The sequence below is a fragment of the Terrapene carolina genome, unplaced genomic scaffold, assembly GCF_002925995.2.
Source record: "Terrapene carolina triunguis isolate 2854851 unplaced genomic scaffold, T_m_triunguis-2.0 Scaffold96, whole genome shotgun sequence".
NCBI classification, from domain to species: Eukaryota; Metazoa; Chordata; order Testudines; family Emydidae; genus Terrapene; species Terrapene triunguis.
In genome coordinates, this window is record NW_020664447.1 from 8,628,139 (window position 1) to 8,649,565 (window position 21,427).

The window sequence follows — 21,427 nt, forward strand, 5'->3', positions numbered from 1 at the left end:
GCAGGGCGGGACTCGGGAGGAGTTTGCACGGGCTGGGCAGAGTGTGCAGGGAAGAGGACTCGGAGGTTGCACCGGGGCGGAGCGGGAGTGGACTCGGGACAGTGAGGCGGCGCTGGGGTCAGGAGCGCTGCCTGCCGCAGTCATGGAGCCGAGCGCGGTACGAGGGGCGCTGTGTCCGGCGTGCAGTGCAGGCTGGGCTCTGTGGCACCTGCTCCCACCCCTCTGCAGCCTGTGCCGGGGCGGGGCGAGGGCTGGGGCTGGGGCTGTTTGAGAAACTCCTGGGAGCGCCGGTCAGCGGGGGGAGCCGCGTTAGCGCAAAGGAGCGTGGGGTGGGGGCAGTAATGGAGGCTGGGACTGTGAGGGGGATGCTCAGTTTGTGTGTTTGTCTCTTGTCCGGCACCCGCAGGTTCTCAACATTTCCGAAGCCCCAGATCCTCCTCACAGCCTCGCCTCCCGGGGAGCCGCCCACCCCCACCCCCACCCCGTCCGTCCGAACTATGTGGCCATAATATTAACGTGCCCAGGGCCACTTTCTCTGTGTCCCTTCGAGGCTGGAGCATTTGATGCACTAAAACAATGACTGAGCGAAGGCTGCCTCTGATGTCATTTACAATCTGTTTTCGTTTTTTTAGGACCTGGCCTTGCTGATTGCTGTGGTTGTCATTGCCGCGACAGCCGTGCTGTTAGTTTTCAAGGCTAGGAAATCCCAGAGGAAGAGTGATCCCATTACATTACAGGATCCACACACTAAGTATCCATTGCCATTGATAAAGAAAGAGGTGACCAAAGCCATTTGGTTTGTTCAGAATCTTGCCAAACTGCTCTGTGAAGATCACTTAGATTGTGCAGCCTACACTTTCTCAGGGAGGAAACATGGTCTAATGACCAAAACCGGACTGGAGTTAGATCTGTGCTCTTTCCCTGGCTCTGACACTGGTTCACTTGAGCAGTTCAATGAGTCTTTGTTATGTCTGTGTCCGTATCTGCAAAATGAAGACCCATAATGCTAAGTTATCTCACAGGAGTGTTGTGAAGTTTGCATAATTAGAGATGGACTCAAACAGAGATCCCCTCATCTCTGAAATTGGGAGTGGAGGTTTTAAAATTTGAACTTGGATCCAAAGAGTTTCTCTGGTAATAATGGGCTAGCTCAGAACTCTGATATGAACATCCCTGAGCTTTGGGATTTCCAATTGTGAGTGTTGTGGTTTGAAGGCATGTCTATACTTAATGTTTGTAAAATGTTTTGAGGTCCTTGGATAGAAAGTAAAAAAGATTATTTTTTAGTATTAAACAACCCCTTTAAAGTATCTCCATGAGTGTTCCAATACAATTTTATCATCACCCTTGGTAATAAACTTTTTATATGGCATCCGGATCTTGTATCTTCCTTGTTCCTTGAGTTGGGTTTACTTAAGACAGGATTCTCTATCATTAAGTATTTAAAGTATTTGGGGAACATCTCATATTCATAGCTGCTACTGGAAATGTCTTGGAATATTTTTTCTAGATGTTGCATAATTTTGGTTCCTAAAACATAATGCAAAAATTAGTGTTTACTTTAGTTACCCTTCAAAAGAATAAGTAATTGGATTCGTTTCTTTGGATGCACAGTTCTTAATCCAGAGGCATATCTTTCTTTTAATACACTTAGAATTTGCATTGGTGGGAAGTAGGAGTTACACATTTACATTAAGGAAGGCTATGTCTCTACTTCAGGCATGGCAGTTCTGTCATAGATCAGGAAACGTCAGAGGTACAATGAGCATGCATGTTGATTAGAGAAAATCTAAAGATTTTTGTTGTAAGGCTGCAGTTGTCACAATGTCCTTAATCAGGAAAAATTCCCTGCCTGTTGGCTTCGGGGGAGGGGAGAGGACTTGAAGATTTGGCCCTTTATAACCAGGCTTAGAAAAAGATGAACTGTTAGACTTCCCTGTCAATACTGTTTCCGTTTTGCTGCTTGGATTTTGGCTTGCACTGTAATGAACAGTAGTTTCACCAAAGAATATTGTGCTGTTTTCCAAATTCAGAGGGATACTGTTGTTTATTCTCCATCTCTTTGCTTTCCGTCAGGAGATCAGCCACGATACCAAGAAATTCAGGTTTGGGCTTCCGTCGCCGGATCATGTATTAGGGCTACCTATAGGTAAATATTGAAACTCTTTCCTGTGATGATTTTTATTTGTAAATTTAGGATTTTGCCCTGATTTTTTTTTTTTTTTTTTTTTTTTTTTTTAAGCGTAGTGAATTTGGGGCTCAGGAAGGTGAGGTATTAAAAACGCCATCTAGAGGCAGCCATGGTACTGCATTGTTGGACAAGCTCTCTCTATTGTATAATACCATGCTACAAGAACCATAGATTAGTACTGACAAACAGGAAAAGGAACGGAGGCCGTGTGGATACCTATTAGGCTGGGAGCAGCAGCAAAAGCCAAATTACTGTGCTTTCATTTTTTCATAAATCCCAAATATAGGTTGACTCATGTATTAAACCGAGCCCCTTCACAAATATACATGTATAGGAGAAAGTCCTACAACTGTAGGTTATATGTGAAGAGACATGGGTAGAGTCTGCAGCATCTTGTTCTAACCATGGGCCCAGCCACTAGACCAGAGAAAAGGAGATGTGACAGTAGGAATAGTTTGATAAAATTGTATCCCCTCTACTGTCTAAACTGCAACAAAGCAAAAATCTTCTGTCCAGTAGAAATAGTGACTATTATCTATATTCGTTTTTCAATAATAGGGATCTGGAATTGTAGATTTATACATGGTATTGCTTTATTGGCATGAATTGGGAAGAGCCACAATGGGCAAAGTGTTTTTTCAATATCTGGGGTGGCCCTGGAAGAAATGGGTTAGGGTCCGTGTACTGGTAATGTCAAGGTGTGCAAAACAAATGGACAAAATAGCCCACATGACATAGTTCAGCAATTTATTTCATGGTTGTAAAAGGAATTTATGCTATTGCTGTTCTCATAACATATGGTATGTGTGTATTTATGTATGTATTGCATACTCCTGATGGTGTTATGATAACCATGGATTTTGTAAATATACATATTGAAGGATATAGAATATATTCTCAACAATAGCATTTATTTGATTAGACTTAAATGTAGTGAAGAATGTTTCTAGGGTTGTATGACTAGATGAGACATAACTTCTGTATCCCAACAGGATTTGCCTATCGTGGTTAGCTTCTAATGTTTTTATTGGAGTTATTGTATATATTTAATTCCTTATTTCCCACTCCATTCTTTTTGTTTTCTCTTCCCCAGTCCTGAAAGTGATAATTCGATTGTAACTCTTTCTCCCTAGGCCAGCATGTTTACCTCTCTTCCAAAATCAATGGTAATCTTGTCATCCGGGCCTACACTCCAGTTTCCAGTGACGAAGTAAAAGGTTATGTTGACTTAATTATAAAGGTAAATATTAGCTGCCTTAATGTAGACAAATAATTTAATCTAACTGGACATGTTCGCTATCCAAGTGTAGAAGTCAATGCTTGCCTTAGGAAAGAGAGGATTGGATTTCAGTGACATTTAAAGTGATGCTGTCAAACACTGTAGTTTATGCCCAGAATTTGACCTTTCTTAAAATACGGTGATTTGATGGCAAAAGTCCTCCAGGTTAGTATGTATTTTAAAGTGTATTTAGTGAGCCTGGAAGGTGCTGGATATTAGACATTGAGAGTGAAGCCTATTTATCTGTTGAATAGGTACAGCGGGGGACACTGCACATTTCTCCCTACAGCTCCCTACCAATGTCTGTCCTTTGAGAGGGATGTCTTTTTGGTGCCTCATTCTTTAGGGATGAGAGGCTGCCAATTGTGATAGCAGTTTTTATGATGTGACACCTGGCTGTTAGGAATGTGAAACACCAGCTTATTTCACAATGTCCTTTAAATGATATAAATCTCGCTAGTAAATCTGCCATCACAACTCTGAGAGCGAGAAGAAAACAATAGTCACTATTTCGGCACAGTATCCAATAAAATGGAGTCAGGAGCTCTACCCTGCTATTTCTTCAGCAATGATTAACTAAGGACTGTTCTTCCTAAAACTATGCTGCTGCCATTGATAGGGTTTACATGTAAGTAGAAAATAAGTGACAAGGTGCTTGCTAACTTGGACTTGCAGATCTTTGCATACATGGTGCAGTGTCATGAAAGAATGTTGCATTTTCTGATTCAGTGTTAGAATCCTGGAAGATTTTGAGTAGGAGAATTTATAGGGTCCTTTGCTGGAACCTTTCAAGCTAGTGTGGATTGTAGAGTGCACTGTGGTTTGGTCCCTGGACTCCTGAGTTCTTCTAATCCCCATTCTAATGCTGACTTTGTCTGCCTTTGGGCAATCCACTTTCCCCTTCTGTTTTCTCTTTTGTTTCTGGGTTTCGCTCTTGTTCTGATTCCTCGTGTTGTGAGAATTTGTTAGTGGTTTAACATTTGTAAAGTGTTTTGAAGGTGAAAGGCAATATTTAAGGCAATATTCATCGCTGGACTTTATGGTGGAGCCCTTTTGAATGCTGTGACGTAAAAAAGGAGCTCCTGCCATTTTCTGGAGGGAGAGTAGTGATGGAGGTGACTTGAGACTGGTGTTGCAGAGGTATAGGGATATAGATGCAGCGTTTAGAGTCCACATGGACATTCCCATTAGCTACACTGCCTGTTATGGATGGAACAGCAGCAGCTGCATGAAGCAGCATTTTGTTTATTGCACTGTGGTGGTTTCCAGTTACAGTGCAGAAACGAATACTGAGAACAAGAGATTTTCTGGGTCTCATTTCAGGTGTCCAGTGTATTATGCAAGATGTTTTTGAGAACACACTATTGCCATCTGATAGCTAAATGGTGAAACACTAACAATTGTTGTGTTTTTTTCAGGTCTACTACAACAATGTCAATCCCAAATTCCCTGAAGGCGGGAAGATGTCCCAGTACTTAAACAGCATGACTGTTGGGGATACCATTGACTTCAGAGGGCCAAACGGGCTCCTTGTGTACAAGGGGACAGGTACTGTGATGTTAAAATGGAGGGAGGGGGAATCTAGTTATTTTCAAAAGCAATTTAAATCTTGAAGGTTTTCCAGATTGGGACACTGCTTTCTTTTGAAATGAAATGGCAAGAAGGAGCCCCAAAGTTCTCCTCTGGGAGTTCTCTCCCAGTGTTCTTGACTAGCGCCTGTTGTAGTGTGACCATGTGGGGGAATGAGAGCTTTGTACTTGTCTGAGAATGGGATGACTGGGACTGTTCAAACACTTGCCCTCCTGTCAAGGGTAATTAAATCCACTCTTCTCTATTGATACATTCATATTGTTTCGTATCACTGAGAAAAATGTATTTGAAGTAGCTGAGAGTTTTTTAATCTTTGTGCCAGATGCTCAGGCTGCAAATCTTAAAGTGCTCCTCTGGGAAGCACATCCTTCCTGCTCTGTAACTCCCTGGCGGCAAGCCAGCTTGCCCTGTTTTAAAACAGGCTTGTCTTGGATAAGGATCTTTCGGAGTGGGAGGGACTGATGTGTTGAGGGACTCTCACATAAGATAGTTGTAAAAGAGTATAAGGGATTTTGCCCTGATCTTAATTGACTGGGACTGTACACCTAAAATTTCCATATATTTCAGTGGCAGCTCTAGGTGCTTGGCACTTCTCAGGATTAGGCCCTTTATTAGGAATAAAGTACAAATGAGTCTTATTTTTTGGATGGACTCAATGAGCCACATAAGTTACAAATCCACACACTTTTCTGTTGCATTTTGATTGCTATAGACAACAGCAACTCTGCGGCATTGGTTACAAATCTGTTAAATGATTATCAGAGTGTGCATTTGTAAAGTGTTTGTCATAAGGCTTTCTGTTTGACTCTTGGAGATATGTGGCATCTGAATTGAGTTACAAGTTGTGTCTTATTTTTTGATTACCCCAAAGCAGCGGTATCCACTGGTGTACAAAAGAAGTTATGTAGCTTTTTTTGAGCCCTGGATACTAGGGGTCAAGGTCACATGGCCTTTAGGTCAGTGCCAAGGGTTTAATTGGATTCTTGTTAGCTATATAGGTATCTAGAGATGAATAAATTACTATAATAAAAAGGGCCTGATCTGAGTGTGCAGAACACTCATATATTTAATTGCTGTATTCGTTGCAGGGTCTCATGGCTCAAAGCTCTTGATCTGTTAATGTTTTAGTGCAAGTCTGTTGAACACTAACGTTATAAAAGGCCAGATCCTCAGCTTTGCTCCCATGATGCAAAGGGATCATAAAGATGACTTAATTAGCCTCCTGAGGATTTCCTCAGGGGAAATCCCTGGGTGACAGTTGCTGCTATTCCCAGCTCTCAGTGTAGGGCGTGTGGCCACTGTGCTCCAGCAATCCACAGCTGCAGGGTGACCTTTTGGTGCATCTAGGTGCAGTTGTTCAGAGGAGCCTCAAGGCTATTCTAAATTATGCTTGTGGCTAAACTAGTCCTTGTCCAGCAGTGAGATTGGAGACTACAAAGGGGGCATAAAGCTACTTTTACCATTTCCACCTTGGCCTGAGCTGAGCACAGCTTGGCCGGATCTGAAGATCTGTCCCCGTGTGTCAGGTTGCCAACTCCAACAATTGGACTTCCACAGCAGTTGTATCTGTTAAGAACATAAGGACAAAAACAGCCATACTGGGTCAGACCAAAAGTCCATCTAGCCCAGTATCCTTTCTTCTGCCAGTGGCCAATGCTAGGTACTTCAGAGGGACTGAATAGAGCAGGCAATCAGAGTGATCCATCCCCATGTTGTCCACTCGCAGCTTCTGGCAGTCAAAGGCTAGGGACACCCAGAGCATGGAGTTGCATCCCTGACAATCGTTGCTAATAGCCAGTGGTGGACCTATTCTCCATGAACTCACCTTATTCTTTTTTGAGCTCCATTATAGTTTTGGTCTTCACCTTTGCCTATCCCCTGGCAATGAGTTCCACAGGTTGACTGTGTGTTGAGTGAAGAAGTACTTCCTTATGTTTGTTTTAAACCTGCTGCCTATTAATTTCATTGGGTGACCCCTGGTTCCTGTGTCACGTGAAGGAATAAATAATACTTCCTTATTCTCTTTCTCCATATCGTTCATCATATCCCCCCTTAGTTGTCTCCTTTCCAAGCTTAAAAGTCCCAGTCTTTTTAATCTATCCTCATATGGAAGCTGTCATATACCCTTAATCATTTTTGTTGCCTTTCTCTATACCTTTTCCAATTCTATTTTTTTTTTTTTTTTTTTTTGAGATGGGGTGACCAGAACTGCAAGCAGGATTCAAGGTGTGGGCATACCATGGATTTATATAGTGGTATTATATGTTCTGTCTTATCTGTCCCTTTCCTAATGGTTCCTAACATTGTTCACTTTTTTCACTGCTGTTGCACATTGAGCATTTTCAGAGAACTATCCACAATAGCAACAGCTAATTTAGATCCCATCATTTTGTATGTAGAGTTGGGATTATGTTTTCCCATGTGCATTACTTTTCATTTATCAACATTGAATTTCATCTGCCATTTTGTTGCCCAGTCACCCAGTTTTGTGAGATCCCTTTTTAACTTTTTGCAGTCTGCTTTAGACTTAACTATCTTGAGTAATTTTGTATTATCAGCAAATTTTGCCACCTTGCTGTTTACTCCTTTGTCCAAATCATTTATGAATATGTTGAATAGGACTGCTCCCTGAATGTATCCCTGGGCGACACCACTATTTACCTCTCTCCATTCTGAAAACTAACCATTTATTCCCCCTTTGTTTTCTGTCTTTTGTCTTTCTTTTATCCCATGACTGCTTACTTTGCTTAAGAGCCTTTGGTGCACATTTTCTGAAAGTCTAAGTACACTATATCCACTGGATCAACCTTGTTCTCATGTTTGTTGATCCTCTCAAAGAATTTTGATAGACTTGTGAGGCATGATTTCCCTTTACAAAAGTTGTGTTGACTCTTCCCCAACAAACTGTGTTCATCTGTGTTTCTGATAATTCTGTTCTTTGCTATAGTTTCAATCAATTTGCCAGGTACTGAACTTAGGCTTACTGGCCTGTAATTGTCATGATTGCCTCCAGAGCCTTTTTAAAAAATTGGTGTCACATTAGCTATCCACGAGTCATTTGGTACAGAAACTGATTTAAGTGATCGGGTACATACCACAGTTAGTAGTTCCGCAGTTTCATATTTGAGTTCCCGTAGAACTCTTGGTTGAATGCCATCTGGGGTCCTGGTGACTTATTACTGTTTAATTTATAAGTTTGTTCTATTGTACTTTATTTATTCAATTACCTGTAAGTTTTGAATTTTTCTTCCAGGTAACTTTGCTATCAAGCCTGACAAGAAGTCTGAAGCACACAGAAAGTTTGTAAAGCATCTTGGGATGATAGCTGGAGGAACAGGTGAAATTGTTGTGCTGAGGGTAGGACCTTGTGAGAGAGCAAATAGAGGTTTAGAGGGTTGTGATGATTATTGAGACATTTTCTGTTTAATTTATTTTGTGACTAAAGGTTCTCTCTCCATTATCAATTGAATCTGTTGCCTAACAGTGCTTTCTTTGATACGTGGATGTAATATTTTAACATTCCATTTGATTAAAATTAACATATTATTTTAAAGTGTTCATCTATGTATTTATGTACTGAACATTGTGGATTTCCTCTTTATACTAAGATATTCAGGGCAGGGACTGTTTTCTCCTGTTTTTACAGTCCCTGGACAATAGGCTCCTGATTCTGGTAGCAGATGTGGGGTATTGCCACAGTATTAATAATCATAACAATACAGAGAAAGAGAGACCTGGTCTGAGCTCACATGAGTTCTGTCCTGGTTCTTAAACTAATTTATCATGTGATCTTGGGCAAGTCACTTAACCTCTCCGAGTCTGACTCAGCCTCTGTACAATGAGGTTATAATATTTACTTTATCTATCCTACCAGAGTGTTTATTATTTAATGTTAGTAAAGCACTAGGTAAAGTGTTACTTTGTGGCTTTTTTGAGTAAAAAGAAGAAACTTTACACCTGACATGGATCAGAAATTGGGATATTATGGGCCTGATCTTGTGGCTTCATGCAGACAAAACTTCCACGGAAGTCAGCTTGCCATACTGCCTGATAATGCAGCCTTCGTGTGAGCTAAAAGGAAAAGCTCATCTATAATTGTCTTTTGTTTTGAATAGGAATAACACCGATGTTGCAGCTGATCCGTCACATCACAAAGGATCCTAATGATAATACAAAGTGTTACCTCCTTTTTGCTAATCAGGTAAATATATTGTGTCACTTGTTTGCCCTCTTTTTTACCCCAGGGACATTATTAGGAGGACTTTGAACTGGTGATACTGTTGTGATATTTAATTCTGAAAAATTACTTCCCTGAATCACAAGATTTTTTTCTTGATCTGTATTATGCATATGTGCCACACAGTTACGTTAAAGCATGTGGTCCTAGTCCATATATTTCACATGCAGAACTCCCTTTGATTATCAAGGCTGCTATGTGATTTGCCATGGTTTATTTAAAAACGATCTATATAAGAGACATTACGGTTTATTGCATCTGCTCTCATACACTGTCCTGAGTTCGGTTTCTTTTGTTCTTAAACCAACAAAAAGGGAAAAAAATCTCTAAGAAATCATACTAGTACAATGTACAAAGAGTTTGTGCATGTAAAACTGCCAGAAGCCCCGAACTCCTGAACTGAAGTTTGTGGGTGAAATCCTGGCTCCATTGATTTCAGGGATGTCAGGATTTCACTCCCTGTTCTTAACTCTCACTGTTACACCTAGGCACTGCCATGTTTGTAATATGCAAAAAAACCCACTGGTGGGGAGACCAAGACTAATCTGTGCAAATGGATTAAAGAGTTTTAATCTTGATTCTGAATTTCCTGGCATTTGGCTGTTTAACTATTTAACACTAGTATCAGCTAGGTTGCTGTTTGAATCTGATTTGTTTTTACTATTAATCTGGATTTACAGTGAAGAAAATTATAAACTACCATATGCTTAAGAAAAATTCAGTTTGTCTACTGACTTGATAAATGAGGAAAACTCTGATTCCTTCCTGCTGAAAATAAAGTAAGTGCCATGTTAGTCCATGTTACTGTGTGCACTGATATGGTCTGGTGACAAACAATTCCCCCCCCCCCCCTTTTTTTTTAAACAGACTGAAAAAGACATATTACTGAGAGCAGAGCTAGAAGAGGTAGCCAAGAATCACCCTGATCAATTTAAAGTGCGGTATACATTGGACAGACCTCCTCACGGTAAGTTACTGGTGTTTGATTTTCTTCTGCCCTCTTTTCTGTATCCACAAGTTTTTCTTCCTACTAATATTGCTACAATATCCAGCCATCCATTCCTATGGTATCTGAGCACTCCTAGCAAACTTACTAGTATCTGACAACCTTACCAAAGCAGGGAGCTGTTCTGTAAACCTTAGAAAACAGGAACTAATAATTAACTTCCATTGAATGGTGCAACCATTACCTGCGGAGCTTTGGATAGTGAAATGAAATGTTTGTCATTGTACTAGTAGGGTAAAGTGTCACTTTCTTGGACTTCTCAGCAAAATACACAACTCTGCTGCTTTGTCTAGTCTATGTCCCTCCCTCCTCATTTCGTCAGCAGAATCATGTTACTTTGGCATCGTCTCTGCTTAGTACTTGCTATGGGCACAACAGGCAAATGTACAAGTGCCGCTTACAGTAGGTCAGTTTTAAATAGGGTGCAGTTGCACAACACAAAGACAAAGAATGAGTTGTGGATTTCTATGTAGTACTGTATTGGGAGGGAAAACAAAAAGCTAGAGCTTGAACTCTACTGTATCTAGCTCACAAAACAGTGAGCCAACTTAATGGCTGGTGTAAGAGATCACAACATGTTGATTTTAAATATTTGACTTCAATGCAGTCAGACCTAGGCTATGTCTACACTTAAAGCAGCATGGGTAGATGGTGAAGCACTGCTTAAGCGAGTAAAGACATGCCAGAACCTTAGGGTATATACCCTACATGGCTTTCTACATGCCCAAGCAGTGCCTCTCATGTCAGTGTCCCACTGCCGCAGCTTTTCCCCAGGGCAGGGGAGAGGCAGCAGGGAGAGCGGCAGCTTCTCACTGGTGGAGCCTTTCCCCGCTGCTTCCCTTCTGCTAGAGCCTTTCACTGCCGTGAGTAGGTACATAGATTCTTAGATTCTAGGACTGGAAGGGACCTCGAGAGGTCATCGAGTCCAGTCCCCAAGCATGCTGCAGTGCGAAGCAGCCTGCTTTTCACTGCAGCTTATTGTGTACCCTACTTGCTGCTGCTAGACAAGGCTGTACTTAACAACAGTGGTGGATGTAGTCCAGGGTTTTGATCCTACCCTTGTCAAGTGCCTGCTTACAGTAATGTGGTATTAATGCTGATTCTACAGGGATATTTGTCAGTGTGTGTGGTTGGTGTCATGTTGAGGGACAGGATGGGGACCTTTAGTGTGAATATATGTTTGAATTGTTGTAAGGTACTAATGGTATTCCTTGTTTGTTTCAGATTGGAAGTATAGCTCTGGCTTCATTACTGCAGATATGATTAAAGCATACCTCCCTCCCCCAGGCAGAGAGACTCTTATTCTGATGTGTGGGCCTCCACCTATGATTCAGTTTGCGTGTCAGCCCAATCTGGAAAAACTTGGTTATCCCAAAGATAACACATTCGCTTATTGACACTGATGCAATGCAGTGCGTCTCATTCACATGCAGAAATAATCCATTTGCTACAGCACTTTTAGAACAATGTAAGTTGATTGCAATTTTCATAGTCATAATTAAGGGTTTTATTGAACAGCTGAGTAATTTTGTTCTGTCTCTGTTACCTTGAATGTTTTTAATACTGAGAGCTTGAGTAATAGTCTTTAAATATCTTCTATTAAGCAATAAGACATGGAGATGCATAACTATAATATGGAGAGGGTGTTAATATACAAAGTTAAAGGCCACATGATTCTAGCTACCCAACATTAAGTTGCCCTGAAATGTTCTGCCTTTTTTGCTATAATGAGATAAAATTTGTATCCAACAATACGGGGGGAAATCAGTTTATTTTATTAATTATATACTTGGGTATAGCACTGACATTCAGTAGCCTACAACTGTCTTAAATTCTGAACCTATTTCCTAACTTACGCAAGGTTTGTGTGACAAGACTGTACATGTAATCCATTCATTACAATGTGAATAAATTAATTTCTTTCCTGTATGAAAGAGGGGATAAAGAATACAGTAACTCCTCACTTAACATTGTAGTTATGTTCCTGAAAAATGCAACTTTAAGTGAAACGTTAAACAAATCCAATTTTCCCATAAGATTTAATGTAAATGCGGGGGGTTAGATTCTAAGGAAATTTTTTTGGGGCAGACAAAAGGCATTATATACTGTACAATACTGTACAGTATACTGTGGTTGGAAGGTGCCCCGGCTTACCCCACACAGGCACAGCCCTCTGCAGACAATGAGGCAGGCAAGGATGCTCAGAAGCACCTTGCGCAGCGGCAGCTTCCCCCCAGAAGAACAGGCGCCGACTTTGCCGGGGGATGCTCCAGGCCTGCCTCTTCCCATCCCCGCTCCACTCCACCTCCTCCCCGGAGCATGCCACGTCCCCACGCCTCCCCCTCCCTCCCAGCACTTCCCTGCTGCCAAACAGCTGTTTGGCGGTGCTTAGGACTTTCTTGGAGGGAGGGGGAGAAGTGGAGACACGGCCCTTCTCCACTCCCTCCCAGAAAGTCCTAAGTAGGAAGCGCTGGGAGGGAGGGAGAGGAGGCGGAGAAGAGGAACTTGTGCTATGCTCCCTTGTAAATTCGCTGCTCTTCCACAGAATCCTACAAGCAGTGGACAGAGCAGGCAGCCAAATGACATTATAAAGAAGCATTGCACAACGTTAAACGAGCATGTTCCCTAATGGAGCAGCGACAAAACTTCGAAACAACATTAAGCGGGAGGACGTTAAGTGAGGAGTTACTGTATTTCTTAGGAGTGTGCTGCCATAAAACAGCAAAGTAGATTAAGAAATCTGGTCTGGGAAGAAATTGCAGTACTCAGGGACAGTGAAAGTGCATGAAGAAATTCTCATGACTGCTCATACTGTTTTGTTAAAATTTCACTCTAAAATGAAAATTTTATCTAAAATTTAATTTAGGGGATTCAATGTTAACCTTCATGCTGAGTCATTGAATGTTATTTAGGTATATATACTCTATCATAAGCTGACCCCCCCCCAAGATAGATAAGTAAAAATGGAAAAATTTTATGACCCATTCATAAGCTGACGCTATAATTCAGAGGTTGGCAAACTTTGGCTCCCGGGCCATCAGAATATGCTGCCGGTAGACCGAGACGGTTTGTTTAACTCGAGCGTCCGCAGGCACGGAGGTAAACCTAAGTAAACAAAGTGTCCCGGCATGCCAGCTGCTTACCCTGATGGGCCAGGACAGCAACTGGTGGGGAAATTTTTTAGGGGGGAGAAGCTGGGGGTCAGGGGAGTAACCCCTGTGACTAACCCCCACATGACCCCTCCCCATCCCGGGGCACCCCTCCCCCCCCATCCATCCCCATCCCCATCCCACCTTAGCTGGAGTGGGCCAGGGAGGATGTCTCTGGCCTGGCTGTAGCGTGCTCCAGCAGGCGGGGCCGGGTGGCGCGGCCGCAGCCTGCCAGCCCTGGAGCTTCAGCTGCTTCGGAGGCTGGGGGGAGAGCAGCATGGCCAGAAGTGGAGAGATTCTAGCCCCGCCTCTTCCCTTCTGGCTCTCCTGGCTGTGCTGGCTCTCCTTGCTCCCTCTGTTGGGGGGGAGGGGCTGTGTCCCCACCTCTCCCTCTCTACACCTGTTCATAAGCCAACCCCCTTCTCTGATGCTTCCCTTTTTTACTAAAAAAATTCAGCTTATGAACGAGTGTATACGGTATTTGTTTGCCAGTACTTAGATTTCTGCTCTACAAAGAGGAATTGATTGACAGTCACTGAAAACTGCATTACTGCCTTACGTTGGACTGAACTTCAATATAAGCATCTACTGTTGTTATATGTACTGTCACGGACTCAGACCAGACGGGATATAAGAGAGTAGTGGAAGGCAGGTATCTCAGCCTCAAAATGAGCAGGTCTCTGTTCCCTGGATAGCCAAACAAAGGCTACTCTAGGCCAAGCAGGACACCTGATGCCAGTTCAACCAGTTAAGGTTGTTAAGCTAATGCCAGCACCTGATCTCAATTAACTGGCAAAGGGTCAGTTAAGGCCATTAGGCTAATGGAGACAGCTGGAACCAATACTCATACTGCTTTAAAAGCTCTCCTTTCCAGTTCTCTTGGGAGAAGCCCAGGTGAAAGGAGCTGGGGGAGAGGAATTGCTGAATCCTGAAGTAAGGGTGAAGCTAGGAAAAGAGGACCACGGGGAAGTGGCCCCGGGAATCAAAGCAGTGTCAGTGGTGAAGGGAAAGCTGCCAACAGCTGCTACCATTAGGGTCCCTGGCTGGAACCCAGAGTAGAGGGCAGGCCTGGGTTCCCTCCCTTCCCCCCCATGCTCTACAGAGATCCCCTTGAGAGGGGAAGCAGACTTTGGTCCAGGCAGGAGGCCAAACTGCGCCTACTGAGCTCTAAGGAGCAACAGAGACTGTGGCTATTCCACCTCCCATACTGGCCTATGATGAAAGAAGCTCAATAAGCTGTGACCTTTGTCCCTGTACTGAGAGAGAAAGGGAGGTCACATTGAGGGCCTTAGCGAGCTTCTGAGGCCACTGAATCCGCCTGGAAGCGCAGGCCCCACCAATCCAGGCTTGGAGCATTGTTACAGTACTTCTGAAATACTGTTCTCTCCATGAAGTACATGTGCTGTGAGCAGTTTCAGAAGTTTGCCTCCCCCAAAAGAAAATGTTTTCACCCCTCAGCTCACAGAGAGCCCTGGTACTTCCACACACAAGATACATGACTCATTCTGTGGACCCTTAATCTTCATTGTTTTTACTATATATCTCTTCACAAACACTTTTCAGTTTGTGACTGTGCATTCACCATCTCAGGGCTGGTTTGTACGGTCTTGTGCCTTAAGCTTGGAAAGTGTGGGGCAGGGATCCTGTTTTTAATCTGTCTGACTGAAAAAACATTAAGTGCTACTGGGTAAATGCAATTTTCATCAGATGTTTGAGACCAATAAAATTTGCTCTTTATTACTTCACTGATTAAGTCTACTCAGTCCACTATCCCAATAACAGTCATAGCAAACAGAGATCAAAATGCTTCAGGCTTGTAGGCCAGCCATCTTAAAAGTTGCGATGATCCCAGTGCCACTGAGGACTAAGCCCTTTTAATACCATTTCATTTTGGAGAGTCATAATCAGGGCCTTTTGTAAAGTTTTCTTCGCTTATGTTTTTGCCAAATTATTTTCAAGAATGTGTGTTGTTATGGATTCCAGACAGCCTGGGCCACTGCTCCTTCGCTGTTATCTGGGCCAGTTGTTTTCAACCAGGGGTATGCATACCGCTGGGGGTACACAGAGGTCTTCCAACGGGTACATCAACTCATCTAAATATTTTAGTTCAGGCTACGTGAAAAGCACTAGCAAAGTCAGTACAAACTGAAATTTCAGAGTCAATGACTTGTTGATACTGCTCTATATACTATACCCTGAAGGTGTAAGTACAATATTTATATTCCAACTTATTTATTTTATAATTGTTTCAGTAATAGCATGCTATGCCACTTTTATGTCTGTAAGTAGTAGTTTTTAAATGAGGTGACACTTGGGGGAACATAAGACAAATTGGACTCCCAAAAGGGGTACAGTAGTCTGGAAAGGTTGAGAGCCACTGGGTTAGGCTGTGCAGCTCAGAATCATCATCTTCCCTGGGAAGTGGCAAACATATAGCTGGCTTTAACTGGCGCACTGTTCACCAGCCTGCACTATGGCTTCCCTCATTCCCTGGCTGCAAGCTGGACTGCAGAGATGAAATCCTGGCCCCATTGATGTCCATGGCAAAACTTCAATAGACTTTTCTGAGGCTAGGATTTTGTCCTAGAGGAGATTTACTTGCAAAGAGAAGCTCTTGGTGTGTCTTCTCTTAAGTCTCTTTTGAACCTGTCAATTTCCCCCTCTTGTCCATTCTACATCTGTTTATTTTTAGAAAAAAACACTTATTTCTTCTTAAACACTGCATATTTACTCATTGTGATACAATAATTTTAAAATGTTAAGTAATTGCTAAGTATTATCATTTAGCTTTATAACACTTAAAGGTTATAAACTTCACCCTCAAAATGAGTGAGAATCCTTTATGAAATGCAAAAGAATTGCCTAAATATATTTTTACACTTATGTATGACGCTTAGCTGTTATGGAGCATTTTTCCAGCCATAGACTTTTTCTCAAAGTGAGTATGCTCATTGAATAGATACAATAGAATAGAAACAAACACTCAGAGGTTAATAGAAATACCCAAGCATTCAGCAAGTCACTGGCAGAAATGGGAATAGAACCCAGGTATTCTGACTTCATCAGTATTCTATCCACATTGCCTCTGTGGGTGGAGATGTATTTTATGTAAAATCCCTACCCAGTACTCTGGGCATGGTATAAGTACCCGGTACTTCAAGACAGGGTAGTCTCATTAACTGTTGAGCAAATGGGGGTGAATGAATAAACTTTAAAATTCCCCGAAGACCAGCTGCCCAGGCATATCTAAAACGTACTACACAGAGTCAACCTGGAATATAGACAAACATACAGCATTTATTCATTACGGTCTGATGCCCCAAAGATCAGCGTTTGTATATCAAATAAGATACTCTAGTATTCAAATATAAGTTAACAGAACACTTAAGTCCACAAACCAACACACTGGAACTGGATTTTTAAAAATAATAATACTTACAGTATCATAGAATCATAGAATATCAGGGTTGGAAGGGACCTCAAGAGGTCATCTAGTCCAACCCCCTGCTCAAAGTATGGCCTGCTTGAAACATCTCAGGGTGCAAAACTACCCTTCTCTGCTCTGTCAGTGTACACTGAGTCAACATTCATACAAAACAAATAAATTTAATTACACATTCACTGGCAGATTAATCTAAGGTGCACAGAGTACACTAAACTAACCATGTATTCAAACAGACAACAGGGAGAATTATCAAAAGTGTTACTTAAAAACCTAACTCTGATCTCTGTTAGAGGTTGGGATTTTCAAAAGTCCTATTCACTTATCAAACAATTCTGCTGTCTCCATACATTAAAGCTCATTTTGCACAATGGGCATAGTGGAAATTAGCTGTTAATTTCTAGCATTATAGAGATTTATACACAAACTTGTTAACTAGTCTTTAGGAGAAGTCAGTTCTATGACCACAGTTCAAGTCTCGCTTCCCCACTTGGGTCACACTCTGAAGTTTGTGCAGTAAGGGCTAGATTAGGCCATCTTTACGCTGAGTAATGTCTTGCTCTTTAACTAGTCCTATTGAATAAGGGCCACCCCTTACTCATTCTGAATAGCACTTCAGTGAAAACAGCCAGACTTTAAGCTCTTTTGAAAGAGGCATGTCTAGTATTGACATACCCTTGAGAAATATTTCCAAACATGGTCTAGCATCATAACACATAAAATAAAACCTCATTGCAACCACAAGGGATGAGATATAACCAGTAACCCACTCAGACAGTGTTTAATTCAAGCCCATTATATATATATCCCAAAACAAAATCTCTGTTTCAACACCTGGTCAAGATTGTTTTTGGAATTGCCCAGTACAAAATATCCTGCTTGTACCGTGGTAGTGAATGTGTGTGTGGGGAGTCAACACTGTAGCCCCACTCCTGGGGGACCCCTGTTGAGGCCCATAGAGCCCTGTCAGTCTACCTGGCTGACAGCTGAAGAGAAACCTTAAGGTAGAAGGGTTGTTAGGCAGCATTACATGGAAGGAGGCCTTGCAGGCGTAACATCTAGCTTTTACGTGCAGCAAGCAGGACTGCCAGTTACCTCCAGCTCCAGGGGCAGCCCTCACTGGTTTGGTATGTCTGCACTGGAGCTGGTAGGTATAACTTCCAGTTTGAGGAGACGATACCAAGATGGGAGCGGTTGAGGTTTGGAGGACAGGATTAGAATTCAAAATGATATTGACAACCTGAAGAAATGGTATGAAATGTAATAAGTGCAAAGTACTACTCTTAGGAAGGAATAATCAGTTGCACAAATACAAAATGGAAAAGGACTGGCTACGAAGGAATACTGCAGAAAAGGATCTGGGGATTTATAATGGATCACTAACTGTGGATCAACAATATAATACTGTTTCAAAACAAGCAAACAATTCTGGGATGTATTAGCTGGAGTCTCATAAGCAAGACAGGAGAAGTAATTCCTTCTTCTCTACTTAGCACTGGAGTATTGTGTCCAGTTCTGGGTACAGGGTACTACACTCCAGGAAAGATTGGAGAAAGTCAGGAGGAGAGCAACAAAAGCAATTAAAGGTCTAGGAAACATGACCTAAGAGGAAAGATTGAAAAAACCAGGAGAAGACTGATGAGGAACATAAGTCTTCAAATACATAAAAAGTTGTTAAATTGTTCTCCTTAACCACTGAGGATCCGTCGAGAAGCAATGGGCTTAACTGAAACAAAGGAGATTTAGGTTAGACATGAGAAACTTCCTAACTGTAAGGTTGTGTAAGAATAGGAACAAAGTATCTGGGGAAGTTGTGGAATCTGTCTAACCTGTTCTTAAAAACCTCCAATGACAAACACCTGTGAGGGATGGTATTTAGTCCTGCCCCAGTACAGTGGACTGGACTAGATGACCTCTCAAGTTTCTTTCCAGTCCTATATTTTTGTGATTCTATACCTGGGTGATAATCAGGTCTCCAGAAAAGAACTGCACCACTACATTTATGTCCTATTGGAGATGATAAAACATTCATCATTTGCCCTTCCTTAGATGCAAGGGAGAGTCAATCTCTTGCTATATTTCATCATTTAATTTCCTTTGGAGCAGAACACTTCTGGATTCATTGCAACACATCCTGAGATATGTAGCTCAAGTTTCTCTCTCAGCTATGCTAGCACGATGCCACTAAAATCTGTGGAGCTGCAGAGCTGATGTGGCCAATCTATACTCAGCAATAAGCTATACTAACACCAGTTAATGGCAGCAGCACTACCTAGCATTTCCTAACTAGTGACCCTTTGCATGTCACACTGGCTAGAGTTGTTTGCTACAGTTACATTAGAGTAGTGCTCTACATAAGCACATATAGGAGACTGGAATGAAGAGCGAACAGTTAAGGGAAAAGTGTAACTGCAGTAACTGTCTTAAAAAAAAAAATCACATGCAAATATTACAACTTGTTTCTAACCACATTTCAGTCATGCCAGTATGTGGAATCTATATATATTTACATTGCTTATAGTATGCTGAATGCAATTCAGGGAGCAAAGAGTCTTAGAGCAAAGGGCTTGGAGTTTATCACTTCCTCGTGGTTTTCTAACCATCTGTGCTAAGTTTCACACTACATGTTAAACTGTGCTTTGTAGCTCTAGTCATTTTGACTCAAAATTCAGCGGAGCTTACTGAAATGTTCCAATTGTACAAGGAACTTTCATCAGTCATAAGGCAAACCATGTACTGGGCTAAAAGTTCTATTGCACTCACCTTGAGGTATCTGTAACGAGGGTGGTATGCACCATTTTGGTATTTTAAATGTGCATTTTAAGTTAAATGAATTTTCTGCCTGTTCCACAACCACTAACACACACAGTGCTTGTTTGAAGTCATGTGTTAGTCATTTTCTAAGAAAAGCCAACTTTTAGGTCTCTGTTTCCTTTGCAGTCTCAAACTGAAGATGGGATTGTGGGATTTCCTGCTGTGAGCAAATTTCTCATTGCAGAGAGAGCAGAGTAAGGATCCGCATGCTCTCTGCTGGCCTGTCTAAGAACACACCCACCTGCTAAGGGCTTCAAGAAGGGTGAAAGGTGATCTGACCTTTCTCTTCATCCCAATGGTATAATCAGGATAGAGAAAGCAGAGACAAGGAGAGGTGCAGAGGAAGAAAGAGTGAGGGATGAAGTCTCTTCTTCCTCTTTTTAGGGAGTCTCAAAATCCTAAAGCCAATCCTATCTCTAAATCAGACCAGCTTTTTCAGCAATGGTTCAGTGAACAACTGTCTGCACCAGTGTCTGTCAGATCCCAAGACAGCATCTGCTGCACCATGTATCATATGGCATGATAGAAAGTCACTGGAATTGTCAAAGTATCATCCTCGCCACTATCATTTAATATGAAGAGGACCCTTATTCTGTGACAGAGGCATATTCTACTTATGTTATCGCTACATTGCAAGTTAATTATAAAAGTACAAAATTATAAAACAGATAATTTAGCAGGTAACAGTGCATAAATCCACTGTATAAAAGTCATCCTAAATCTGTAAAGAAATCTTTTACTAGTCTTAATCATTTTCCAATTTTACCCTCTCTGGATGATGAGGAATAATTTTGCATAGCTTTTCTTAATGCCCATGTAAAAATACTTAACACAGAGCACAGGGTTTTTTTTACGTGTAAGGTATTGCTGCATAAACCTCATATATATTTTACACTTTTCTCAGTGGCAGAAAAGCCTAAGCTATTTTCTGCATATAGCACCCAGCTTTCATCAGCCAGCTCTCTGGATACATGTGAGGTATAACAATGTTCTTGGTCATGTTCATCATCTCCAGTCTTCAAAGGTAGGTGTTAAAAATCTGCTGTCATTCAGCATTTCATCTTGGCTTAGCATATCCTGAAAGTAAACCGTATGAAGACCAGTCAGAAGTATGTTCAGTTAGATGTGTATAGCAATGGCAAAGCAATCCAACTGTAATTAGATCTGATTCATTACAGCAGGAATTTACCATCTTGATGTAGCTTATTTGCTGATATAAATATTTAAGGAATTACAGATCACCTGATTATATGTAACACAGTGGGATGATCAGCATCAATGAGTCTCAGAGATGGGTGACATAGTGAATAAAAATACTTTCACATTACATGACCATAAATCAGCTGCACCAATGCAGCCGTTAATTGTACACATTGTGATTCTATGTATTGGATACAGAATCAAATCCATACTGCTTCAGTCAAGTGAACTCTAAGGGAGCAGGGACGGCAATTGCTTGCAAAATGTTGGAGTTACTTATTTTCAATTGGTTTTTATCAGATATAGACACTAATTTACTGTGGGCAAAGGTCACCCCTTTTCAGAGGTTGAGCAGAATCAGTGGAGACTATGCACCACTTAAGTTCAACTTAGGCCATTCACTATGAATAGAGGACTGACAACTTATTTCAAAATAAAGATTTTTGAAGTATGGAAATATAAGTAGGCTGTAAATAAGGAGTCTATAACGTGAACACTGGAACACTTACTCTAGAGGAT

At 41.6% G+C, this 21,427-nt stretch overlaps 2 protein-coding genes across 9 annotated transcripts in view; one reads left to right on the plus strand and one right to left on the minus strand.

Moving 5' to 3' along the window:
- The first annotated feature begins 42 nt into the window (after window positions 1-42).
- LOC112116211 (NADH-cytochrome b5 reductase 2) lies at window positions 43-19,922 on the plus strand. The gene is made up of 10 exons (XM_026651198.1): window positions 43-157; window positions 633-779; window positions 2,077-2,149; window positions 3,325-3,431; window positions 4,889-5,018; window positions 8,314-8,397; window positions 9,176-9,261; window positions 10,165-10,264; window positions 11,528-11,771; window positions 19,835-19,922. Exons 1-9 carry the CDS (start codon window positions 143-145, stop codon window positions 11,698-11,700), a joined length of 915 nt encoding a protein of 304 aa, XP_026506983.1. The 5' UTR covers window positions 43-142; the 3' UTR covers window positions 11,701-11,771; window positions 19,835-19,922.
- The window catches only part of PPFIBP2 (PPFIA binding protein 2), a 191,072-nt gene continuing 188,964 nt past the window's right edge, over window positions 19,320-21,427 (minus strand). For all 8 annotated transcript variants that reach the window (XM_029911425.1, XM_029911430.1, XM_029911429.1 and 5 more), the window contains one exon: window positions 19,320-20,785. In XM_029911425.1, coding sequence (XP_029767285.1) covers window positions 20,714-20,785 — 72 coding nt within the window. In that variant the 3' untranslated portion in view covers window positions 19,320-20,713. The remainder of the gene's footprint in view (window positions 20,786-21,427) is intronic.

What these genes read in the sequence shown, in the direction of transcription:
- LOC112116211 (XM_026651198.1), top strand. An exon ending in CCTTGTGTACAAGGGGACAG is followed by an intron (nt 5,019 to 8,313) that starts GTACTGTGATGT and finishes TTTTTCTTCCAG; the next exon opens with GTAACTTTGCTATCAAGCCT. An exon ending in ATTGGACAGACCTCCTCACG is followed by an intron (nt 10,265 to 11,527) that starts GTAAGTTACTGG and finishes TGTTTGTTTCAG; the next exon opens with ATTGGAAGTATAGCTCTGGC.